Source organism: Poeciliopsis prolifica, unplaced genomic scaffold, assembly GCF_027474105.1.
Source record: "Poeciliopsis prolifica strain line A6 unplaced genomic scaffold, Auburn_PproV2 SCAFFOLD068, whole genome shotgun sequence".
NCBI classification, from domain to species: Eukaryota; Metazoa; Chordata; class Actinopteri; order Cyprinodontiformes; family Poeciliidae; genus Poeciliopsis; species Poeciliopsis prolifica.
Window position 1 is genome coordinate 1609277 of NW_026562443.1, and position 24435 is coordinate 1633711.

The 24435-nt window shown below is 41.3% G+C and overlaps 2 protein-coding genes across 3 annotated transcripts; both read left to right on the top strand.

Annotated features, from left to right (window-relative positions):
* Positions 1–11771: 11771 nt before the first annotated feature.
* Positions 11772–17191, top strand: LOC129351617 (T-box transcription factor TBX2-like). 2 transcript variants are annotated; one of them, XM_055020560.1, is made up of 8 exons: positions 11772–11965; positions 12060–12395; positions 12478–12745; positions 13730–13876; positions 14232–14308; positions 14975–15060; positions 15123–15517; positions 16811–17191. In XM_055020560.1, exons 2-8 carry the CDS (start codon positions 12124–12126, stop codon positions 17045–17047), a joined length of 1482 nt encoding a protein of 493 aa, XP_054876535.1. In that variant the 5' UTR covers positions 11772–11965; positions 12060–12123; the 3' UTR covers positions 17048–17191. The 2 variants fall into 2 exon arrangements, with proteins under 2 accessions (XP_054876535.1, XP_054876534.1); XM_055020559.1 differs by having other exon boundaries at positions 11772–11942.
* A 632-nt stretch (positions 17192–17823) lies between these two features.
* tm2d2 (TM2 domain containing 2) lies at positions 17824–23371 on the top strand. Its single transcript, XM_055020564.1, has 4 exons — positions 17824–18212; positions 19308–19395; positions 19468–19583; positions 20364–23371. The coding sequence occupies exons 1-4, from the start codon at positions 17947–17949 to the stop codon at positions 20575–20577; spliced, it is 684 nt and encodes a 227-aa protein (XP_054876539.1). The 5' UTR covers positions 17824–17946; the 3' UTR covers positions 20578–23371.
* The last annotated feature ends 1064 nt before the right edge of the window (positions 23372–24435 follow it).

Genomic DNA, 24435 nt, shown 5'->3' on the forward strand with positions numbered 1-24435 from the left:
TCAAAAGCCATGAGAAAATACATTTAAATATTCAGCTGTGAAAAAATTGCAGGATAAATTTAAGCAATAAAATACATATTTTTAGGAAAAAAACTAAATAAACTCTAGGGAAAAAAAAAAAGAAGGAAAAAACATAAACATGAAAAATTACTAAATAAAAAAAAACAAAAAATAATTTAAAAAGATTTAGCCAAAGTTTTCAGAAAAAAATATTTGTCGTAATCAGAAAGAAACATTCTGTTCTTTTTATTATTAATCAGTTAATGCATGCATAGATGTTAGTTTTGACAGATTAATCAAGTTTGCAAACTTTCATTTGCGAAACATTGTTGCATATTCAATGACAAAATGAAGCATGTGTTCAAAATGACAGTTGTCGGAGTTGTAATAGCAGATAACATTCTGGAGTCTTAATAGCCATACAGTATTTAACCAATGGAAAAAGTGAGATTCAAGGTCATTGCTGAATATTCTGTTTTTTGGAGACTGTGGCTGCTGTCAGGACAACTGCCTCTTGTTTTTTATTTTTGTTTTTTATGTTTAAGGTGGCAGTAGTAATTTTATTGGTTTTATGTTGGGTGTACATTGGAATATAGAGGAACTTTTGTTCCGCGCGGCATGTGTTGCCCGGGGAACTTTGGCTGGCGCATTTTGGAGCCATGTGGGTCATGCGGGCTGGAGAGACTGTGAGAAGATTAGACTTTATTCCTCTGGAGTTGATGCAGCTAATGAGGTACAGTTTTGTTGTATGGATCTTTTGTTATATTGTGCCATTTGTTGTGAACTGATTTAGGTTGTGTTACCTTTTTTGTAGTTCTGACGGCATTTTTTGAGGACCTAGAAGAACGTGTCTGAAATAAATGGCTGTAGAAAATCAAGAACTGCGTTAAGTTTAATTGAACTCGAGAGGAGTAACAGTCAGAACTCAACTGCTTCGTGCTGGACAAGTGTGGAGAGAAGAGCGGAGTCTGTTGCAGCTGCGGAGCCGTCAACGAGCAGCTCGTTAAGGGGTGACGTCGCTCTCTAGCATCGAAGGAAAAAACCGACTGCATGCAGGGTTACCTGAACCAGAGGCAGCCAAGAGTCCAGGAGTGCAGCGTGGTTAATCTGCCACCAAGTAACACGTTTAAAATAAGTTAAATGTGAAGAGGTGAATTAGCTTGCTAACTTTGAAAGGGACTCTATAAGTGTTTAAGAGGGTAATCTGCTGTGGTATAAAGTTAAAGCTTAAGTTTGAAAAAATATATAGATAAATAAGTAAATGTTTGCACGGTAATTGTTACCAAGTTATTCAAGTGAATTATAAGTGTTTTGACAAGTTAATAGTAAACTAAGGTACCTTAAAAGCAAGTTATAATTTGGTTTCACATGGAAGCTATTTTTCTTTTTTTTCTGTTTTGTAACAAGTGAAAGAAGATTTATTGTTCTGATTAAGGTGTTTGTTACACCACATTTAAGTTCGTCTTTGAAGATAGAAATAATTTAAGCTTAAACACATAAAGGTGTAAGAGTGTTAAAGATACACTACATTTAAGTTCATTCAAGGAAAATAATTTAAGTTTATGAACAAACTGAAAGGTTAGCGCTTGAAGCTATATATATATTTTTTTATATTATTTTTAATATAGGAACATTTTAAGTTACAGTTAAGAAAACCCTTAGTGCACACACAATTGAACAGTGACATGGCCACACAGAAAGACGGTGATGCTGGAGCTATGGAGCTGCAGCAAGATGGGAATCACGAAGAGAAGGCCTCAGATACAATCCCCCTGGAGGCAAGAACAAGTCAAGCTGTTCCAGAAGAAGGCTTGAGGAAAAGTGTAAGGCAGAGAAAACTCACAGAGAAAGGCCAAACACTACATGAAGAAAAGGTGAGCAGGCTTCAAGCTCGTTTCAAGATCAGTTATAACAAATGGAAAACTGCTGCTAAACAAGCTAAAAGATCACTTGAAGCACCTGATGAACCAAGTTTGCACAATCACATTGTTCAAATCCAACATGCTTCAGGAGAAGTGAAGCAAGCCTACGAAGAGCTGCGAAGTTATGAAACACCTGACAGAGACACTCGTCGCAGAGTGGACACATGTGATGCAGTTTCACAAAAACTTATAAACCAAGTTCAAGGAAACACTGGTGAAAAGGAAGATGAGAAAGATATAGAAAGGAGATCGGCTGGTTGGAGTGAAGCTGGCTCTGTGTTCACTTTAACAACCTCGCAAGTTTCCACCAATCGGGTAGTGTACGTTCAAGCCATTCGAGTAAGTTGTCTGTCAAAAGACAAGAAGCAGCAGCAGAACTTGCAGCCATGGAAGCCACTCTAAAGATGATGGAAGAAATGGAGTGGGAAAGAGAGAAACTGGAAGAGCTTGAATTGGAAAACAAAGAAAGACTTGCAAAACAAAAGGCAGAGAATGCTGAAACCCAAAGAATGTTAGAAAGAAGAAAAAGAGAGCTTGAACGTTTAGAAGCTGTAAAACAGATGGAAGCTGCCAAAGCACGACTGAGAGTCTACAAGCAAGAAATCAACTCAGATGAAGAAATATCGGATCTTCTGCATGATGTGGAAAAATCAAAGACCACATCAATTCCAGTAAGCCAGCCTCAGCCTAAGTTGAAACCTTCAAGACTCAATCCAAGTGCACAATCATTTACATCACCACAAGACAACACCTCAAGTGCGCAACCTACCAACAATGCCACGCAGGAAGATGGCGCAACAGTACTGGCAAAGGTTTTAGCAGAGTCCATTAACATTAACCGATTACCAGTTCCAGAACCTGCTGTTTTCAATGGTGATCCAATCAAGTACAAGGATTGGAAAATTTCATTTCAAATGCTGATTGAAAGAAAGAACATTCCAGTGGGTGAAAAGATCTACTACCTACGAAAGTATGTTGGTGGTCCTGCAAGAAAGGCTATTGAGGGTTACTTTCTACTGGGAACAGACATAGCATACCATTCAGCCTGGAACATTCTGGAGGAAAGATATGGAAGTTCATTCATAATCGCTAAAGCCTTCAGAGATAAGCTCTCGTCATGGCCGAAAATTGGAACAAAAGACAGCGCTGAACTAAGAGAGTTCTCAGATTTTCTCAGAGGCTGTGAAGCAGCAATGTCTCAGATAAGAGTCTTGAGGTTCTGAATGACTGCAGTGAGAACCAGCGAATGCTCAACAAGCTGCCTGATTGGCTTACAGCAAGATGGAATAGGCAAGTCATTCAGATTGAAGAAGAGACTGGTTCATTTCCAACCTTCAGCAACTTTGTTGACTTTGTCACAAGAGAAGCTAAAATAGCATGTAACCCAGTGACATCACTGCATGCTCTCAAAACAAATGACTCAGAGAAAGTGAAACCTTTAAAAGCTCGAAGTGTCGGAGCAAAGACGTTTTAAGCAGCACAGAAGAGAGAACAGAAATAAACAAATGTGTTTTCTGTGAAAGATTAAATCACAACATCCAGACATGTCGGAAGTTCATGGAGAAAGCCATAACTGAAAGAGTGAAGTTTGTGAAATTGAAAGGACTATGTTTTGGATGTCTCAGTTTTGGACACCAATCCAAGAAATGTGAAAAGAGAAGTGTTTGTAACACCTGTAAGGGAAAACACCCAACATGTTTACATGAAGAACGAGACAAAGAGTCAGAAGAAATAAAGACAGCGATAAAGAACAAGGGCAAGTTAAAGAAACCAAAGAACAAAGTAAAGATACATCAAGTGAAGCAATCTCAAACCGTGTGATCCAAGGTGATAAGAGCAATCTCACATCTACAATAATTCCAGTTTGGTTGTCCACAGCAAGTAATCCAGAACAGGAAATGCTAGTATACGCCCTTCTGGATAGTCAAAGCGACACTACATTTGTTCTCAAAGAAAAGGCAGATGCTCTGGACACAGAAAAAAGAGATGTACAGTTAAAGCTCTCTACGTTGTCATCTAAAGATACTGTTGTTTCAAGTCAAAGGCTTTCAGAGCTACAAATCAGAGGTTTCTACTCTTCAAAGAGAATCCCTCTTCCTATGACATATACCAGAGAGTTTATCCCTGCCAATTTAAATCATATTCCCACACCAAAGACAGCAAGAGCATGGCCTCACCTGGAGCACCTTGCTGAAGAGATTGCCCCTCTGATTGAATGCGATGTTGCTCTGTTAATAGGTTATAACTGTTCACAAGCATTAGTACCAAGAGAAGTTGTGTCAGGAAAGGACAATGAGCCCTTTGCTCAACGCACAGACCTCGGCTGGACAATAGTTGGAGGTGTTGGTCATTGTGTTGACTATGGAGACATTATTGGATGTAGTCACAGGATAATTGTCAAGGAAGTGACACCTAATCCACCATCTGATCAGCTGACTAAAGAGGTGCACTTTATGTGTCGCACTCAGGTCAAGGGTTTTCACAACAACAGATGTGATTAAAGTTCTCGAATCTGATTTTAATGAAAGGAAAGTGGAAGATTCTCATCTTTCTCAAGAGGACTTGCGCTTCATTTCCATAATGGATGGAGTAAAAATTCAGAAGGATGGACATTGTGAGTTACCCTTACCATTTAAGGAGGCTAGACCAATTCTACCAAACAACAAGAGCTGTGCAGAACACAGACTCAAGTGCCTCAAGAAGAGATTTGGAAGGGACAAACAATATCACAGTGACTATGTGAAGTTTATGAATGAAACAATAGAGTGTGGAGATGCAGTAAAGGTGCCTCCTGAAGAACTGCACAAACACCCGGCATGGTACATACCTCACCATGGGGTATACCATCCCCAAAAACCGGGAAAAATAAGAGTGGTGTTCGATTGTTCAGCAAAGTATGAAGGAGTCTCATTGAACGATCACCTGTTGACAGGACCAGAGTTAACCAACACACTTGTAGGAGTCCTGTGCAGATTCCGAAAGGGACAAGTAGCAGTGATGTGCGACATCAAACGCATGTTTCATCAATTCAGAGTCAGAGTAGAAGATCAAGACTATTTTCGCTTCCTGTGGTGGGATGATGGAGATTTCCACTCCACTCCATCGGTCTACCGCATGCGTGTCCACTTGTTTGGAGCTGCCTCATCACCAGCTTGTGCAAACTTTGGTCTCAAGTACATTGCAGCACAAGGTCAAGGACAGTTTAGTGAAGCGACAATAAAATTTATTGAAAGAAATTTTTATGTGGACGATGGTTTGATCAGTTTTCACTCGGAAAAGGAAGCAATTCATCTGGTGAATGAAGCAAAGGAACTCTGTCACACTGGGAAACTACAACTTCATAAGTTTGTTTCCAACAGTCAACAAGTACTTGACTCACTTCCTAAAGAAGACTGTGCAGAGACAGTAAAATCGCAAGACCTTGCACTTGGTGAGCAAAAACAGACAGAGCTCTAGGCATTAAGTGGTGCGTAGCCTCTGATCATTTCCAGTTTCGAGTGGTTGTGAAAGAGCACCCACTTTCCAGAAGAGGAGTGTTGTCGACTGTGGCCTCCATTTTCGACCCACTTGGACTTGTGGCGCCTTTGTTTTACTTGGCAAGCAAATATTACAGCAGATATGTCGTGACAAGGTGGACTGGGATGCACCACTCTCAAGTGAACTGAAGCCACGGTGGGAGTCCTGGCTGTCAGATGTCAAGAACCTTGCAGATGTTAAGATTGACCGTTGTTACCTTCCTAAGGATTTCAAAGTTCAGAAGTATGAACTTCACTATTTTTCAGATGCAAGTGTTGCAGGATATGGAGTCTGTACCTACCTAAGAGCTATCAGTGAATCAGGACAAGTCCATTGCTCTCTTGTATTCGCCAAATCCAGAGTGGCACCCACCAAGGTGACTACGGTACCAAGATTGGAGTTGTCTGCAGCAGTCGTCGCGGTACGCATAAGCGACATGCTCAAGGCAGAATTGGAGCTGGAAAATGCTGAAGAATTCTTTTGGACAGATTCGCAGGTTGTGTTGGGATACATCAGCAATGAGGCAAGACGTTTTTCACGTTTTTGTAGCGAACCGAATCCAACGCATCAAAGAGAGTACTGTACCAACACAGTGGAAGTACATTTCTTCATGAAAATCCCGCTGACCATGCGTCTCGTGGATTAAAAGCCAAAGACCTTGTTTCTTCCAACTGGTTTAGAGGACCAAGTTTTCTCTGGCAAGAAGAGCTGCCCAGTGGAGAGATTAAGGTAGGAGAACTTGGATCAGAAGACCCAGAAGTACGGAAAGTAGTTGCACATCACATGTTGACAAAGATAGATTCTTTGGTGGAGCGTTTTGTGAAGTTTTCCAGTTGGTCAAAACTAGTCAAAGCTATTGCAAGACTCATTAGATTTGGGAAGGAGTTTAAGAGAATGCAAAAGAGAACCAATGAAGCTACAAGTCTCAAAGAAAGACAAGAAGCTGAACTTGCAATCATAGCCATTGTACAAGGCTCAGTTTTCTCCAAAGAGATTAAGGAGCTTCAGTCCCGAAAAGAGTTAACTGAAGACAAGACAAGTAAGCTCTACCAGCTCAACCCCTTTCTCGACCACAAGGGTGTCCTCAGAGTGGGAGGTAGGTTAGAGCAAGCTACTCTACATCCATATGTTAAGCACCCAGCTATTTTACCGAAGACCAGCCACGTCACAAGGTTATTGATTGATCACTATCATCAGCATGTGGAACATCAGGGCCGGCATGACAATAAATGAGCTAAGAGCTAACGGCATTTGGATACTTGGGTGTAGTCAAGCAGTATCATCCTATATCTACAACTGTGTGAAATGCAGGAAACTCAGACGAGGAACAGAAGAGCAGAAAATGGCAAACCTGCCTAATGAGAGAATGGAAACAACTCCTCCGTTTACATATTGTGGGATGGATTGTTTTGGCCCATTTTATGCCAAAGAAGGGCGTAAAGAGCTCAAACGCTATGGACTCCTGTTCACGTGCTTGTGTTCCCGCGCGGTACACATTGAATTACTCGATGATCTGTCAACTGACGCCTTCCTTAATTCACTCCGAGCTTTCATTGCCATACGAGGAAATGTGCGGCAGCTGCGATCAGACCAGGGTACTAACTTTGTTGGGGCAGGGCGAGAATTTCTGGAAGCAGTAAGAGAAATGAACCAGGAAAGCCTGAAGAAACTCGGATGTGAGTTTGTTATGAACCCTCCCTCTGCCAGTCATATGGGTGGAGTCTGGGAGAGGCAAATTCGTACAATCAGAAGTGTGTTGTCCTCCATCCTAGATCAGTCTTCCCGGACACTTGACATTTCATCATTACGGACTTATCTTTACGAAGTGATGGCCATAGTAAACAGTCGACCCATCACTCCTCACCTACTCAATGATCCTACCGGACCTCAACCACTCACTCCCAATCTTCTTTTAACAATGAAGACATCTGTAATACTACCACCTCCAGGAGACTTTGTGCAGCAGGACTTGTACCTTCGCAAGAGATGGCGTAGAGTTCAATACCTAGCCAATGAGTTCTGGCACAGATGGAGAAAAGAATATTTGTTGGGCCTACAGCAAAGACAAAAATGGCAGAAAACAAGGAGAAATGCGAAAGTCAATGATATAGTCATCATCAAAGATGAGACGGCACCACGAAATGACTGGAAACTCGCTAAGGTCACAGCAGTTTATCCAAGTGAAGATGGATGTGTGCGGAAGGTGCAGTTATTGATCAGTGACTCCACCTTAGATTGCCATGGAAGACGACTCACCAAACAAATTCACTTAGACAGACCTATTCATAAGACAGTCACATTGTTAGAAGCAGAATAGATCCACTCATAAGTTCAAATAGAAATCACAAGTGATTTGGTGGGAGTGTGGCTGCTGTCAGGACAACTGCCTCTTGTTTTTTATTTTTGTTTTTTATGTTTAAGGTGGCAGTAGTAATTTTATTGGTTTTATGTTGGGTGTACATTGGAATATAGAGGGGGAACTTTTGTTCCGCGCGGCATGTGTTGCCCGGGGAACTTTGGCTGGCGCATTTTGGAGCCATGTGGGTCATGCGGGCTGGAGAGACTGTGAGAAGATTAGACTTTATTCCTCTGGAGTTGATGCAGCTAATGAGGTACAGTTTTGTTGTATGGATCTTTTGTTATATTGTGCCATTTGTTGTGAACTGATTTAGGTTGTGTTACCTTTTTTGTAGTTCTGACGGCATTTTTTGAGGACCTAGAAGAACGTGTCTGAAATAAATGGCTGTAGAAAATCAAGAACTGCGTTAAGTTTAATTGAACTCGAGAGGAGTAACAGAGACAAACAGCTGCTTTGTGCACTGCTGGGTCACTGGTGATACTAGAATTACCAGTTTACATTACTGTGTCTTTACCATTGTTTTAGTTATGATAATATTGGCCTTGTCATCACGAGACAAGATTATCCCATTTCATGAGGCATTTGAGAAAAAAAAGTTTTCAAGACTGGTCCACAGATTTCTTTCAGCAGCAACAACTTGCAGAGAACTAAATGTTTGAAACATGTAACGCAACAATGACTCTCCTGTGGGAGCATCACTTTTACAGTTAAAGCACTCTAACAACCAGCCTTCAAACTGTCTCTCCTCTCAATAAGCTAATAGGTCTAATGTGTCTAAATTGATTTCTGGGAGCCTTCAGCCTCGTCCTTCCTCCTGTCTCTTCCTCTTTCTTTGCATCTGATTTACAGCGTTTTTCACCCAAGCTTTGGTATAGTGTTAGGTTTGCTGTGCATGCAGACTTCACCCAGACACCTGATCTAAATAATAAAGAAACTGTAGCTTGGCGATTTACAAGCATATAAAGTAGCAATCTTTATTTATTGGAGATGTGGAAAAGCATCTGCAAGCTCCTGATGTAATAGACTGCACTCTTTAATTAAGGTTTGCGTCGTCACCAAGTCAGACCTCTACGACCATCATGGTTATTGTGGAGAAAAGATAAAGAAGAGGAATAAATGAATAAATATCTGAATTTTTTAGATTTCTTGCATGTACTTAGAGGGGGAAAAAAAATTAAAAGTCAGAAATTTGCAACAACAAAAAAAGCGAAATCCACGATGAAAATTATTATTTTAAAAAAGATTTTCTGGCATTAAAAAGTGACAAATTTGTAAAACAATTTTTTTTTTTTTGAGACGTTTAGTCATATTATTTTAAAGTCAAAGTAAATTTTCATTTCTGTGTTATAAACAAATAAAGAGCTGATATTTAATGGGTATATTATGCTTGAACCCGGACATGTGCAGAACGCCATTTTTTGATTGTGACATAAATAGTTTTACTCGTGTATTTTCTTATACCAGGGTCATTCTGTCAAATCACTATGTAAACTCACTTGCCAGTTTATTAGGTACACTTTGCTAACATAACATCAAGTTGCCTTCAGCTGAACTGCCTACAGAGTCATAATATCCCCTGTGAACCATACAAATATGTATAGAACATCCTAGATGCTTTCAGATATAAAGCTGTAGACAGAAATGTCTCAGACATAAAAACAAAACAAAACAAACAAAAAAAAATACAGCATATATTATCACCCAGTTCTGAATTAATTAATATATGTAGTCATATAGAACCCGACCTTACTTTAAACATATCGTCAGCTTTTTCCCTGACTGGGTTTCTCGGTCTCCATGACAGTGCTTGTTCTCAATTTACTAATGAGATGACTTGTGACCACTCTGTGTGTGTCCATCAAGTAAAAAACAAACAAACAAACAATAAAATATCAAAGTTTGTGAATGTAATCTGACAAGATAATAACCTTCCTAAAATAATAGCCTAAGTCTTTTTTGCCAAAAGATGGCAAAAAAAAAACTTTGTCATCATTATAGGGACGTGATGACATGAGAGTTTGTGTCTATTGGGCAGCACAAAAGTTGTAACCTGGCTATTGCTGCTTAATTCTCGTCTCTACTGGTATTTCTCCTATTGACTTGGATTCCTTCAGTGTCATTTTTTACCAAGAATAGAATAAGTTGCAAACGATGAGACTGATTTTCTACGCTGTAGTTTTAGCGATGGCAGCAGAGGAAGTGAACAAAGCTGTTCTGTCTGCGTTGGTCGCGCTTTCAAATACTGAATCAAAACTAACAGGCATCTGGTTTGGGTCAACACTTCTCTGTTCACAGTGCCGGATGGTTGTTTACGGCACAGACAATTTCTGTTAAGCTTCATGGCATATATTACATACCTTGGGGACAAAGTTTCAAACGCCTCCAGGAAGCAATCATTTCTCAGAGAGTTCAGACCCTCTGGATGAAGTAAAGCATAGAACAGAGGGATTTTTTTTTTACCATACTGCAAAAACTGTATCGATTATAGTTAATAATAACTGTCATCAAAAATGTTGAATTAAAAGAGAAGTCTTTGAATCAGATGATTTTTTTTTTTTTTTTTACCAATAATTTGCCTGGGCTTTAAAACCATTGCTGCCTGGTAGAAGTTTTCAGCTCAGACGCCACCCTCCTGTGAAAGGAATTTCCCTTCCCACCACATCGACTTCCCTCTGAACGCCCCGCGACTCAGCCCAGCTGAGTGGAGCTCAGCTGGGCTGAGCGTGACCGGGGCGTGTATTATTGGGTGCCGACCCAGAGGAGATCTGCAGGTTGATCCTTAGGGACAGCCTGTGGGCCAAAGCCACAAATAACAGCAAGGCGTCTTGTTTACCAGGACCCTCCAGCCTGCCTCAGATTACCGCCTGGTGCTTTGAAGATGGCCGATGGTCAGGCAGGGATTTCCCCCTGCTTCCCTGCCAGAAAAAGATTGAGTCATCACCCGCTTTACCACCCGCTGCATATCTTTAATGACGTCTGAAAAAAAAAAAATAGAAAATAGGTATGGTGATGTAGAAACCAGATAAAAGAGGCATCAAAGATCTAAGACAAAAGTTTCACAGTGAGGTGATTCCTAATTTCACAGTGATGTTAGCAGAGTAACACAAGTTTTAGTCAACTTTAGGAAAAGGGCAATTCCTCTCCTAGTCTTTGTTTATCAAAGGCAGGAGGCTCAGTTTTGGGGTTTTGTTACACCACAGTTAATAAAATGAACGAAACTGATTATTATGTCTAATACCAATGCTTTACATTGGGGGCAAAAAGGAGGACACTTGTAGATGTTCATATAGGAGCCAGTACTGGACGGAAACAATAAAGATTCAAGACATCCAAGTTATTTAAAACATGGATTCTGAACCGTCTCAGAGCCAAATTCGTCCAGCATCTCCTGCTCTGTGTTACTGTACCAGGAGACCAGTATAACCGAGTCCCAGTCCATTAGCATGACTTCATTTTCCAGACCTTTTTCTCAGGTTTAAATCAAATTAATGAACCAGGGCTGCACAGTAGGTAGCACAGCTGCCAAGCAACAAGAAGGTGCTGGGCGGGTAGATAGGTAGGCAGGTAGGTTGGTTTTATCAGTCCAACTCCTTGCATAAAAGAACAAATCAATATTAATAAAAAATTTAAATTAAGAGTATATAAAAATAACAGTGACCCTCATTGGTGGAGTTAATTTCAGGAAACACATCCTCTTCCCTGAACGTGATAGAAACAGTTTGATTTGTGTTTAATCAAATGAAATAGCCTACAGAACATTTTAAGCTGACCTCCTGCTGCGTCCCATTTCCTAATGGTGACCCCTCCCTGCCCACCAAGACCCTGTAGCTTTAATTAAGGGTGGCTGGCCTAGTGACGCGCATCACGGAAAGTTCCCAGGACGTTCCTGCGCTGCCGCGGAGCACTGAGCAGTAAAAAGCCTGGAGCCAAACCCAGAGTCGACTTATCCAGTCGGGACACCCGCTGGCAGAGGGCATTCCCTCTGCACCAAACCGAGAAACTTTCTAACGCAGCACCTTGTGTGGGAGGAAATACCACGAAGCAGTTTTTTTATTCGCATTAAGAAGAAACCACACCCACTGCTGGGATTCACTCTGAGGCTGGACACGGCAGGGAGGACAGCATCGCGGTGCACAGACTGATCTGTGAGTAGGAGCGACTGATCAAAGTAAACGTTATCGAGTTTATCTATTATTATTAGTTTACGACTTTCTACATTAACTTTTTTATATATATTTATAGATTAACATTTTTCCGTTTAGGATTCCATGCTGCGTAAAAGTTCCAGCCAATCAGAGTCGTGCGTAAAAGTTTCTTTTGGAGAACATGCGTAGCTTTTGCGTCCCAGAGGCCGCTCAAAGTTTTCCATCAGGAGTTGGGACTCTCCTGTCAGAGCCCGCTCTGTTGCTCGCTCCCACTCTGACCTCCAGAAGGCTGACCCATCCTGAGCCGCGGCGGGGTTTGGCATGTTGCGGGCCTGAACTCATGGACAGCGCTGACATGGCTGAGGAGGAGCCCCGGGTGTCCCTGGAAGCTGCTGACCTTTGGAAGCAGTTCCACACACACTGCACAGAGATGGTCATCACTAAATCCGGGAGGTAAATAAATAGTCCAGATTTACGCATGCGAGCCGGAGCGCGGTGTAATGTCTCGTGGTGAATCTCCTCTCCTTCCTGCCAGGCGCATGTTCCCGCCGCTCAGAGCCAGGTGTACGGGCATGAACAGGAAGGCCAAGTACATCCTGCTGATGGACATCGTGGCCGCGGATGACTGCAGGTATAAGTTCCACAACTCGCGCTGGACGGTGGCCGGGAAGGCGGACCCGGAGATGCCCAGACGCATGTACATCCACCCGGACAGTCCTGCCACAGGAGAACAGTGGATGTCCAAAGCGGTCAACTTCCACAAGCTAAAACTGACCAACAACATCTCCGATAAGCATGGATTTGTAAGTTTTACTTTCAGCGCTTTAGTTACAATTAGCTACTCCAAAAGGCTTACAGACATATTGAGAGCAATGTTTTCAAAATGATAAAGGTGTCAGTGTTTTTAATGGTTCATGTTGTACCCAAGTGCAGAGAGACAGAAGCAAGGAGTGGAGTAGCCATAAGCAGCAAATGAAAACTATTTCATTTAATAAGTAAAATGCTACATTAAAAAGTAAATCACAAACTTACAAAAAACACATGGAGCCCAGGAAGACAGAGTCGAACAAAAAGTAATCCACAATGAAAAGTCAGCAAGGAGACATGGGGAGAAATCAGGGAAGAAGTAGAAGGAGGAACCAGTGAGGAGCGAATAGGAGATGTGATTCAATACTGGGAGAGTGAAAGCTGGAACAGTATAGACCGGGGTTGATGAGCTAACTGGTTGGGTGTGAGGGGAGAGAGAGAGAGGACCAGGAAGTGACATGGGGCCAGGGAGACCACACTGGGAACTATAAACTAAATCTAACAAAATATAACTAAAAACAAAACAAATCTAACTAAAATAACAATCAATCAATTAAATTTAATTTGTAAAGCACATTTCAGCAGCAACAAGGCATTTCAAAGTGCTTTACATCATAGCAAACACAAAAAGACAAAGTCATGCAACATAGACTCAACAATCAAAACATTACATTAAGTCAAGAGCCATCATTAAATTTGTAATTGATTACGTATCAAATACAATTCTAAACAGGCAGGATTTTAGTCAAGATTTAAGGGACGTCAGTGTTTCAGCTGTGACTAAAAACGGACTAGACATAAGAAATTAGCATAACTAGAATCATTGATAAGGAACTGGAGTAAAAGTGGATAAAGGCAGAACTAACAGAAATAAGAAACCTAGGAGCGCAAATAAGAAAAAAAAAATTGACAAAACCAAGGATCCTGACAAAAAAAAAAAACTGAACTCATTTGATTTGTTCTTCATCTGTCTTGCACAGACAATTCTGAACTCGATGCACAAATACCAGCCGCGGTTCCACATAGTGAAGGCCCATGACATCCTGAAGCTTCCGTGCAGCACCTTCAGGACCTACGTTTTCGCTGAGACGCAGTTCATCGCAGTGACAGCGTACCAGAACGACAAGGTGAGAGTCTGAATCGTCAGCCGGTTCATTCTGCTGAAATCTGTTCAATTTTTTAGGTGATAGGAGCCGGTCCTGTAATCGGTGGGTTGCCAGTTTCAGTCTGAGTTGTTATGGTTGCAAGACACTTCACCCAGCTGGCTCGTTGGTGAAGGTCAGAGGCAACGCGTTGCAGGCATCTATTTCCAAACAAGGGAACATTAAATATCTTGTCTTTGTAATGAATTCAATTGAATAATATTCTGTTTTTGATTTATTATTTTTTTACACCCCACCTTCATTGAAATTTTGGTTGTACAACTTAGTCACCATAAGGACATCATTTTTAAAGAAGTGTCTGTGTTTTACATATGAACAGATCACACAACTGAAAATTGACAACAACCCTTTTGCGAAAGGATTCCGGGACACTGGGAACGGACGGAGAGAGAAGAGGTGAGATGGAGATGCAGTGCTGCTGCAGCTTTAGATATTTACATGCAGACTGGACTTGACCTATGAACCTGGGAGGGATTAGTTCCTCAGTTTAATGACTGATGGGTAGAAAAATATTTCTATATTTGCCTAAAATATGGAGGTGAGGTCTTGCTTATATTAAAATTCAGCTTTAGTCTCTGCAGCACTTTTTCATTTTAATGGAATGATGTAAGTAATTAATTTCCAATACTTAATTCAGCATAGTAGGGAATAATTTACAGTAAGAAGCAGTCAGCACAGCTTACACAGCAAATGATAATAAACAGCAGACAGTAGAAAAATAGAAATGGAAAAATGCTTTTAGGAGAAGTTTTACTTCATAATACTTTGTACTTTGACTTTACTAATATTACAAAGCACTGTTACTCTTTTAATCAAATATGTAATACAGTTTTATGTTCATGGTAATAAAATATTTTCTTCTTTTGTTTGCTTAATTCTGTTCTTTTTTTTCTTTATGCAAATAAATGCTTCTGGATTTCTGTGAACTGAATTACTTAAAGTGCAGATAGTGCTTAGGTAATAAGCTTCATGTTTAACCTCTGATTGATAGCAGATTTTAAAACCCTTTAACTTTTTATATCAGGGAAAATATTGTGTTGTTTTTTTTTTTTCCTTCATCAGGAAGCCCCAGCAGTCTGGACGAAGGTGCAGAGAGGCGGATGGGAAGTGTGCTCCGGCAGCTGACTGCGGTGACGTCAAGTCTTCAGGTGCGGAAAGCTTTCGCTCAGTTTGTGAGACTTTCCCTAACCAGCGTCTTTGTTCCCACCAGATGCTTACAGTGACAGCGACAAAAGCTTTAACAGTGAGGAGTGTCCTGAACCAAAGCTGTTTAGAAGTTATCATGGAGACCAGTCGGGGATTTCCTTCACTCTGCAGGGCTCCCATCCCACAGAAAACTCCATCAGAAGTGATGTAATGCGCGGCAAGCAGGACTCAGGCAGGGAGCGCTCACTCTGCAGCAGCTTTGCACCCAACTGTGTTTACTCTCCGGACTTTAACCGACACCTGTTGGATGTGAACGCCTCTGGCCATCTCCTCCATTTGACACAAGTAAACAGCTGGTACAGATGTGCCGCTGATGGAGGCTTGCGGTGTGGTTTCAGACCGGCAGCGCCTGCTGGGACTCCGCTGTCGGTCGCCCTCAAGCAGCACACAGGGCTCCAGGTACGAGGCAGCCAACCAAAGGCTTTCACTGGGGAAGACAGGAATCTAGCTGAAACACTATCTGATAGAGCACTGTTGCTAGAGCAAGTAGGTCCTGGGTTCAAATCCCAGCCTGGGTTCTGTCTGCATAGAATTAGCATGTTTTCCCTGTGCATACATTGGTTCTCTCCAGGTACTCCGACTTCCTGAAACATGACTGTTAGGTAAACTGGGTTTGTGTCTCTTTGTGTCTGGTGACTGGTTCAGGAGAATCAGTCACCTTTATTTGATCCTTTAGAGATTAAATGTAATAAAAACGTTCAGACGGCTGGTTAGCAAACACCACACACCTCAGTCATGTCAGGGAGAAACATAAGTAAAATAAATTCAGACAGAGCATACTACTTTTTATCACATTGGTAAACTGATTACTTTTTTTGAACTCTTCCTAATAAATAAAATAAATCAAGGCCATTTGTAAAAATTTATATGGTTTGTTTTACAGAACCATAATTTAAATAGGCAGTACTATGTATTTTCCAGACACACTGTGCTGTAAAATATTATCAAGTTACTACGTTTACTTCAATTGTTATAAAAATGATACGCATACCAAACAAGAATTAAAAGAAATTTTACTTTGCCTAGAAATTGAGGCTCTGTTTCTTTAAGAAGCTCCTCCTCCTTCCGACACTCCGCCTTCAGCATGTCATCACAACAGTGCTCCTCCATTATGTCAAACACGACTGTTCTTGGACTGAGAAGTAGTTCATGTGGTGAGCTCAACAGATGGGCAGCTCCACCAGGTGTTCGCTAATTGCTGCCGCTAGTCTAGGGGAGCTGAGTGGATAAGTGACAGGGTTGGGGGTAGGAAGGCGGGGCTTTGTGAGATCAAACGTTTAGGCGCCTGTAAATGGTTGCAATGGGAGATTAAAGGAGGAGACTGAACCCTTTTTCTTGGACAGCAGCCCAGTCGGTTCAGCCTCTGGGTGACAGAGCTCAACAGGCATCTCGGACTTCATTATCAGCTCGGGGACTAAACTACCTAAAATTGAATACAAGCAAAAATGATAATGATTAAATCAAAAAACTGCAGATAATTTATAGTCATTTTTAAGTAAGATTAGCAGTCTAAATCAAGTTTGTATTTTTTAATTTGCAAATGAAATCTGTGCTTTTAAAAACTGATGTTTAATTCCCTCCACATTTGCTTTTTCCAGTGTTTTAATCTGATCTAACTGTAAATTGAGGATTAAAAGCCTTTAAGCCACGTGGCAAACACTTCACAATGTTTTCTTTACTTCTACCGTGCAGGATGTGATGAGCCTCCCACCATATGGAGGCTTTCTCTTCTACCCGTACTCCCCCATGAGTTCGTCAGTCCGGCACCAGATCCCGGTCACGCAGTCCATACTGGATCCCAATTCCTCTCCCAGAGGTTCTGCACAGAGTTTATTCTCCTCTCCGGTTTTATCCACATCTGTTCTCCCATCAAAGGAAAGCAGCTTCAGCTCCTACAAGCCAGAGTTACCAGCAGGGGGAGAAATCTGACTCAAATTTCGACTGATCTGCTGAGACTAAATGTGATTTAATGTCCCAGTCCTCCGTACCGCCTGCAGTGTAGACTCAGAGGATGAATGAACGGCATTCTCTTAGACGCTGCATGAACTGAATGACAGTAATCTCTTTCATGTTTAAACTTATGGTTTCCATTGATTGATTTTCAAATGATGCAATAAAAACATGTTAGCTCTGATCTCTACAAATGGTAACTGTTCAAGAGGGTCCCCTGTTTTTTAGTAGCATCTGGGTAAATGCAACCTAAGATGAATAACAATACTTCACATGTTATATAAAGTGTCATAATTTTTAATTATTTAAATCAACCAAGGCAAAATGTGGGAACAGTGTCTGAACATCTAATTTCACTCTGGTTAAAAACACATATAGTAACAGCATCTTCATTTCATTGGCTCTACTGTATTACTATGGAAATAACTCTTGATACCATAATCTTGAACTCAATGTGGTAGAAACTTATATGCTGAATATAAATGCCAGCTGTGGTATATGGGATTTTTATTGGAAAACAAAAACAAACAAAAAAAAAACAAATTGACTATTTTAATCTTTGTATTGGCCAACCAAATGAAATTCAAGTAAGTAACATTGAATTTTGTAATGTGTGTTATGAAACCAAATGTGAAATCTTTCAAAGGGTAATAGCTTTTCAAGGCTTTATATGTCTCAGCCCGAATTAGTCCTCTTAATTAAGTGGTTACTTCACACTACAGTCCAGTTGGTGGCGGTAACGCGTCCAAAAGTCAATAAACTCAAAACAGGAAGAAGAAGAATCTCTGAAAAACAATCAAGAAGGAGAGGCTGTTTGGTACCTCTGTGATGATGCAGAGCCAATTTCTGTGGATTCCCGCTGCTGTCTGAGGGGAACCATGATTTCAGTCAGCTACATCCTGCTCTGCGGACAGTTCCTGCTGCTGTTTGCTGCGATTTTGTTGCAATGTCTGGAAGGAATTCATTCCCAGAACTCGAGCACCGCAGGTTCCACCGCTGCTCCGGCTGCTTCTCCCACACAGGGAGCCTCCTCGCTGCCCTCCAGCGAGCCGCCCGAGCCGACGCAGAATGAAACCCCGGCGGAGAACAACACGGAGCCGTTTGAGTACAGGCCCCCGTCCCCAGTCGTCCTCTGCAGCCATCTGTGAGTAACCCAGAAGCTAGCATCGTTAGCTCTTGCTAGCTACATTCAGAGCAGAGGGGGAATCTGTTACATTGGAACTATTTCCATGGTAACCAAGAGCCTAAACCAGTTCACGTATTTGTTAAAAAAATATATAGATTTTTTTCTTTTAAATGGAAATGTAGAGAAAATAGTTACGTTCCTTGTTCAAGGTTTCAGCTTTTATTGTCTCCGTGACGTACTTCCTGCTGCAGCTTACCTGCTAAACCCATCCTGGCATGAATGTTGTTTTTTAGTAGTCTGAAGGTAACGTGGAGCTTAATTTAAGGATTCCCCGGGTTCTTTCTCTGGGTGGTGCTGAAGGTTCTAGAACAGGGGTGGGCACTCCAGGTCCTCGAGGGCCGGTCTCCTGCAACTTCTAGATGTAGCTCTACTTCAACACACCTGAGTCAAATAATGATGTCATTAGCAGGACTCTGGAGAACTTGATTGCATTTAGGAGGTGATTCAGCTGTTGGATTCAGGTGTGTTGGATCAGGGAGACAACCAAGAGTTGCACAACACCGGCCCTCGAGGACCAGGAGTGCCCACCCCTGTTCTAGAATCTCTCTGAATGTCTGACGAATAAAACCCTAACAAAATCTTGATAGTGGTCACATATAACTGCTGATGGTATTTCCCATTTGTCAGTTTAAAACTGATTTGTTTGACAGCACACATTGGATTTGCCAAAGTTAAAATATCAAAGCAACCCACATAAAAATCTTTTAGAATGACTGCAGCATGTTAGAGCAGCTATGCCATGTTAGCTCTGATTGGTTCTTTTACTAATTTTCCTTTTTTTGGGGGTTGAATCCTTGCATGTTTAGACCTGCTAGTCCCTGGTTCTGGAAGGATTTTGCTTTAATAAAATCCTTTTGGAAAGTATAACTATGGCAATAAGGTTGATTCTACAACCAGAAGCAGCCGATCAGCATCTCAAAATCTCAAGTAGCAAATGAGCAGATGGTTAACGCCCTCATACTAGATTGTCTTGCTAAAAGAATCTCTCCCTCTCTACGTTGTGTAATCTTTCCTCCTTCTTGGTTTTTCTGTAACGCCGCACCTGTGCTGAAGGCCTGAGGAGTTCATCTACTGCCAGGATCCGGTGGACCATGCAGGAAACTACAGCGCCTACCAGGAGATGGGCCACGGCTGCGTTTGGGTCAGTACCATCCTCTGAGAGCGTCTCGGTCGTTAAACCCTCAGCTCATCTCCACGTTGTGCTCTTGTTCAGTGGGGGGGACAGACGAAGAAAGAAGTGAACCACACCCAGGTCATCTGCACCGCCCTGGACGACATAGAATGTGCCGGACCCCGGGAGTTCCTCCGAGGCGACGTGCCTTGCATCAAGTAAGAGGCGACCCAGACGGCTCAGTGCTGCTGTACTCGTTCACTTCCATCCAGACATAGAATGGAGTATCGGGGAGTTTGGTGTAAAGCGTTATGGAGAAAAATGTATCCAAGCATTGTTGCGATGGTTTGTTGATATTGTTAACGATGTTAATGCTGATAAAACACACGTAGTTATACGCCCAAGGTTGTAACAGAGCTTTGTCTAGTTAACCCTGACTCTGCTTTCCTGCATTATAAAAATGAGGTTTGCTGGAATTATTTAGAAAAAGCCCAATACCAGCAATCCTGTAGTGAGGCCAGTCAGCCCCTGGTTCACCTGGATTTTGATAACTAGACCACGCCCTGTTTTGTCCGCTGGAGTCCTTCAGGCCTGTCAGTATTGATCCGAGGAGTTGAGGCTGACTCTCACCTGGATCAACACATGAAGTCAGTGATGGCCTCCAGCTTTCACGTTGTTCCCTCGCTGTCATTGCTGCTGCACCCATCATGAAGCATGTGTTGGAGGATTCAGAGCTGGTTTTGTCTCTTTTCTTTTGTTTATGTCCTGATTTGTTCTTGTGGTTACCGTGGCGATCATGGCTCAGTTAGGAGGTTAAGTGCAACAAACTGCTGCTGTTGCTGGAATGCAGGCTGAACACACTTTTTATACTTCCCCACCAGAGGGCACTGTTTACTCACTTTTGGAACCACCATAGGTTATTGCACTGCTGCAGCATATTAACCTGTGAAACAGACATTATTTAACTGCTGTTAAATCATCTTCTGCTTCCTCCACAGATACACAGGACACTACTTCATCACCACGCTGCTGTACTCCTTCTTCCTGGGCTGCTTTGGCGTCGATCGCTTCTGCCTGGGCCACACAGGCACAGCCGTGGGGAAGCTGCTCACCCTGGGAGGCCTGGGAATCTGGTGGTTCGTGGACCTGATCTTGCTCATCACCGGCGGTCTGATGCCCAGCGACTACAGCAACTGGTGCACCTACTACTGAGGCGGGCGGCATCAGCCTGCAGTGGGAGTGTGTGGGCTGTGTCTGAGTGGAACCCTGAGGCCTCTGGGGTATTCTAGGGACCGAGTCCACAAGATGAGAGTTGATGTGTTCTCTTGGAGTTGCAGAGGAGCAGCAGTTGCTGTTTTCATGACTTTTGGTTCATTATAGCCTCGATGAGTCAAAAAAATGGTTTGGTCTATTTTCTTTGTATTTAAGGTAATTTATTTACAACAAATATGGACAGAAATGACTCTTTAAGGTTTTACTTCATAAATGTACTATTGGTAAATTTCAACCTGAATTCAGGATGTAGTTTAAAACCATGTGTCCTGAAGTCTGATGCTTGTGACCAGTTGTAAAAAATATTCTTTTGCCACAAACATGTTGCTTTTTATAATGTTTATTGTTGTTGTTTTTACTCCCCAGAGCTGTATCATTTGAACAGAAAAGCAACACATATTCCTACTGTTGCTATATTGTTGCTTTTACTCATTTTACTTTTTTTTTTCTTCTTTTTTTTGATATGTTGAACTTAAAAAAAGTAAATAAAATGTAGCAGAAGTATCTGTTAATTAATGTAAGATGTATTTTATTGATCCCAGAATTGGGAAACTACTGGGCAGCAGGGCATACAGAAAACACACAATATGCTTGACATAAGTAAGAATGAAATATAGAATATAATGTAAATGTCTATACAACAATATACTGCTCTAAAATATGTATGGCGAAGTTACCTAAACTCTCGGTTGTTTTCACTTAAACTTTACCAGTGAAACAAACAAGTCTTAAACACTCTTCTAGAGTTGCTGCTGTTGCTGCTGTCCGTAAACATGTTTTGCACACAGAACACCGTTATTCTGCAAAGATGCCATCTGTCTTCTCAGTACAGCTGAAGTATTCCCACATTGATTCCTTCAGACGGGGTGACTGGAAGTCCGGAGCAATCAGCCGTCAGAGAACTTTCATAGCTAACAGCTAAACAGAGGAATCTCTGATCAGGAAAAAAAAAAATCAAATCCCACAGGAACTGTGGATAGGCTTGAAACCGTGAATTTTTCATATCGTGGTATATCCGCTAGACGAGAAGCTCAACCTCTCATGGTTTCCAAGGTTACTACAGAAAGTTTGAATTTGCCAAATTGAGTCATGACTGAAATGGATTGGGCTGTGGTTCTGCCTGCTCTGACCCAGCCAGTGACCTCATGTTCACTGCATCTGCTTTGTTTGGATTAAGTAAATTTGGACTATTTCCTTTCTTTCATGGTGTCACGTCACATAAATCAAGATTTCAATGCCAAATCATGATTTGTTTGTCATTCTTCCTTCACTGATGTGCACACGCAGGTCAAAGGTTCACCGTCAAAACAAGCAGACATTTGGTTTGTGCCTGGAATGGATTTCTGTTGATTTTCACCTGCTCTCATTCAACAAACCCTGAGAAATCAGCTCGTTTTCTTTCTGTCACAAACTGCCACCGACGTGTTGTTGAACATTTAGAAACTCCTACTATCCCCCTGATGATGTGTTTTCACTCAGCGGTGATCTTCCAAAACATTCAGCTGCTTCTTCAGGTCACAGCCTGTATAATTTACATGTCGGTTTTGACAGGATCATCTCAGCAGTTTGGTATTTTAAAGCTTCCTGTTTTGACTGATTACAATTGCTGTCCTTTCACACAAGAAAAAAATGAAGTTGCAAACCCCAAGATAAAGTAATGTTTGGGTGTTTTTTAACATACATATGAGGAATATTAGGATTTTCAGAGCAGTGTTACTACGTCCAGCTGCTGAGCTTTGCCCCATTAAAGACCTAATCTTAAACAAATCTCCATCTTCCCTGACTTCCTCCAGTGAGGCTTAGGTCTCAGGTTAGACCATTATTAAATATTTAAAACTTCTTCTCCTGTTTATTCTTTAAATGTCTTCTAAGTCAACCAATCGCTAGCCGTTTGACCAGCAGCAATCGTTTGACCAGCAGCAATCGTTTGACCAGCTGACATTTATTCTGCCCTGAGACTAAAACACATGAAAGGTCAGAGGTCACACTTTAAATATAATATCTGCATTTCCATTGATAATATAATCGTGCAACTTGACAGTTTAAAAAATAAATATGCTTAACGGAAACATGTCAGTTTTGAAAAAACACCTTTTTTGATAAAAACGTCTTGGTGTGAGGATAAGGTGGTTCATTTCGCAAAACTACAATGAAAAGACTTTTTGCATCACACGAGTCACATGATCAGCATCTACTGGCTTTTTAATGACTCAGTGTGAACAAACTTGTTCATATGAGTTGCTGACTGTATTTTTCATTTAGCACCTCAATTTCACCTCAATTGCGAAATTGTGTTTTTTCGACATTAGCGCAACACAGACAAGAGTTCTGCGTACATCTGGAAAGGAAACGCAGCTAATGAGCCACAGGATTCTTAAAGTACATCAAAATATGTCATGCAGATTTTCTCAGTCTAACCTAAAACCATCATACCCGGATAAACTCATGCTTCACTTCGGCTGGATTTCATACTCTCAGCTCAATCCATGCTGTGTGTTTATGGATTTGCCCTGTATGATTCACGTGCTGATCACTGTTGAGAAAATATACCTGCTATTTTCTTGTCTTGAAAGAAAAGTCTTTCAGCCACTTCACAAAAGTCACATGTGAGCCCCCAGAAAGTCCAGTTGATCTGGAAGCGGTTGAGTGGAACCCAAAGTGTCTCATGTTGTTAATCACAGCTCCTGCTCCGCATGAATCAATAAAAACCTTCTTGTTCTGGGTGTTCTCTGAATTCTCTTGATCTGATTTAATGAGCAGAGGGCTTGATGAAAGAGATTGTCTCTACCCATTACTTCCAACAATATTGACCTGGGTAAGGTTACAAGATTAGGATTGATTAAGCTAATTGTGTTCCTTCATCGATGCAGCGGTCGTTGTGCACAACGTGTCCAGCAGCAGTGGAAAACAAAACCTAATAGAGTTTATTAAAGAGACAAACATTGTTTTCAAAAGCGGAGAGCAGAGATGAAGCTGGACTAGCTTCTTTCAGAGACAGAAGGAATTCTGATTTTTTTTATCTGAAAAAATTAGGAGAGTGGGATAAATGCAACAAATTAGATGTAACCTGTGGTAATTCTTAAATGTCATGTAACTGCCTTCATCATGAAGCCCGGATTCATTTTATGTTATTTAAAATAAATATGTTTCTGCCACAAAGTGGGTCCAGAGATGTTCACACCGCCGTCTTTCATTTCAGCATGATAAGTGCATACTGGACTGAAAGATGATGCACTCTAGTGTACGCTAGTATACATGCCAAAAATGTTGCTTAGCTGGCAGGTTTTCCTGTGCATATTATGAGTGAACCATATGTTCAACCTCATATTCTTTTACAACCGTAAATCTGCTGGAATCTCTCCACAGCGCCTCCTGATAACTGTTTAAAATGCTGCATAAGACCCTTCTCACCCTTTAATAAATGTGTGTCATCACACACACACACATACACACATGCACATATATATATATATATAATATATATATATATATATATATATATATATATATATATATATATATATATATATATATATATATGTAGAGAGAGAGAGAGAGAAAGGAGGAACACGCTCCAAACGGACGAGGACACTGAATTTTTTGGCCTCTTTCCAAAAAGCTACCGATGATGATAAGACAATCTTGAATAACACAGTATGTCTACTGTGTAACATAGCAATGGCATCATCATGATGAAGTAACTTCTTGACGACGGTGGAGAAAAACCTCATTGAGGCTGCAGAAGACTGGAGCCGAGGGTGGAGCTTCACCCTCTATGAGGACAACATCCCTAAAAAT

What these genes read in the sequence shown, in the direction of transcription:
- tm2d2 (XM_055020564.1), top strand. Translation starts at nt 17,947, where the DNA reads ATGATTTCAGTCAGCTACATCCTGCTCTGCGGACAGTTCCTGCTGCTG. An exon ending in GTCGTCCTCTGCAGCCATCT is followed by an intron (nt 18,213 to 19,307) that starts GTGAGTAACCCA and finishes CCTGTGCTGAAG; the next exon opens with GCCTGAGGAGTTCATCTACT. An exon ending in GGCGACGTGCCTTGCATCAA is followed by an intron (nt 19,584 to 20,363) that starts GTAAGAGGCGAC and finishes CTTCCTCCACAG; the next exon opens with ATACACAGGACACTACTTCA.
- LOC129351617 (XM_055020560.1), top strand. Translation starts at nt 12,124, where the DNA reads ATGCGTAGCTTTTGCGTCCCAGAGGCCGCTCAAAGTTTTCCATCAGGA. An exon ending in TCTCCGATAAGCATGGATTT is followed by an intron (nt 12,746 to 13,729) that starts GTAAGTTTTACT and finishes TGTCTTGCACAG; the next exon opens with ACAATTCTGAACTCGATGCA. An exon ending in CGGTGACGTCAAGTCTTCAG is followed by an intron (nt 15,061 to 15,122) that starts GTGCGGAAAGCT and finishes TGTTCCCACCAG; the next exon opens with ATGCTTACAGTGACAGCGAC.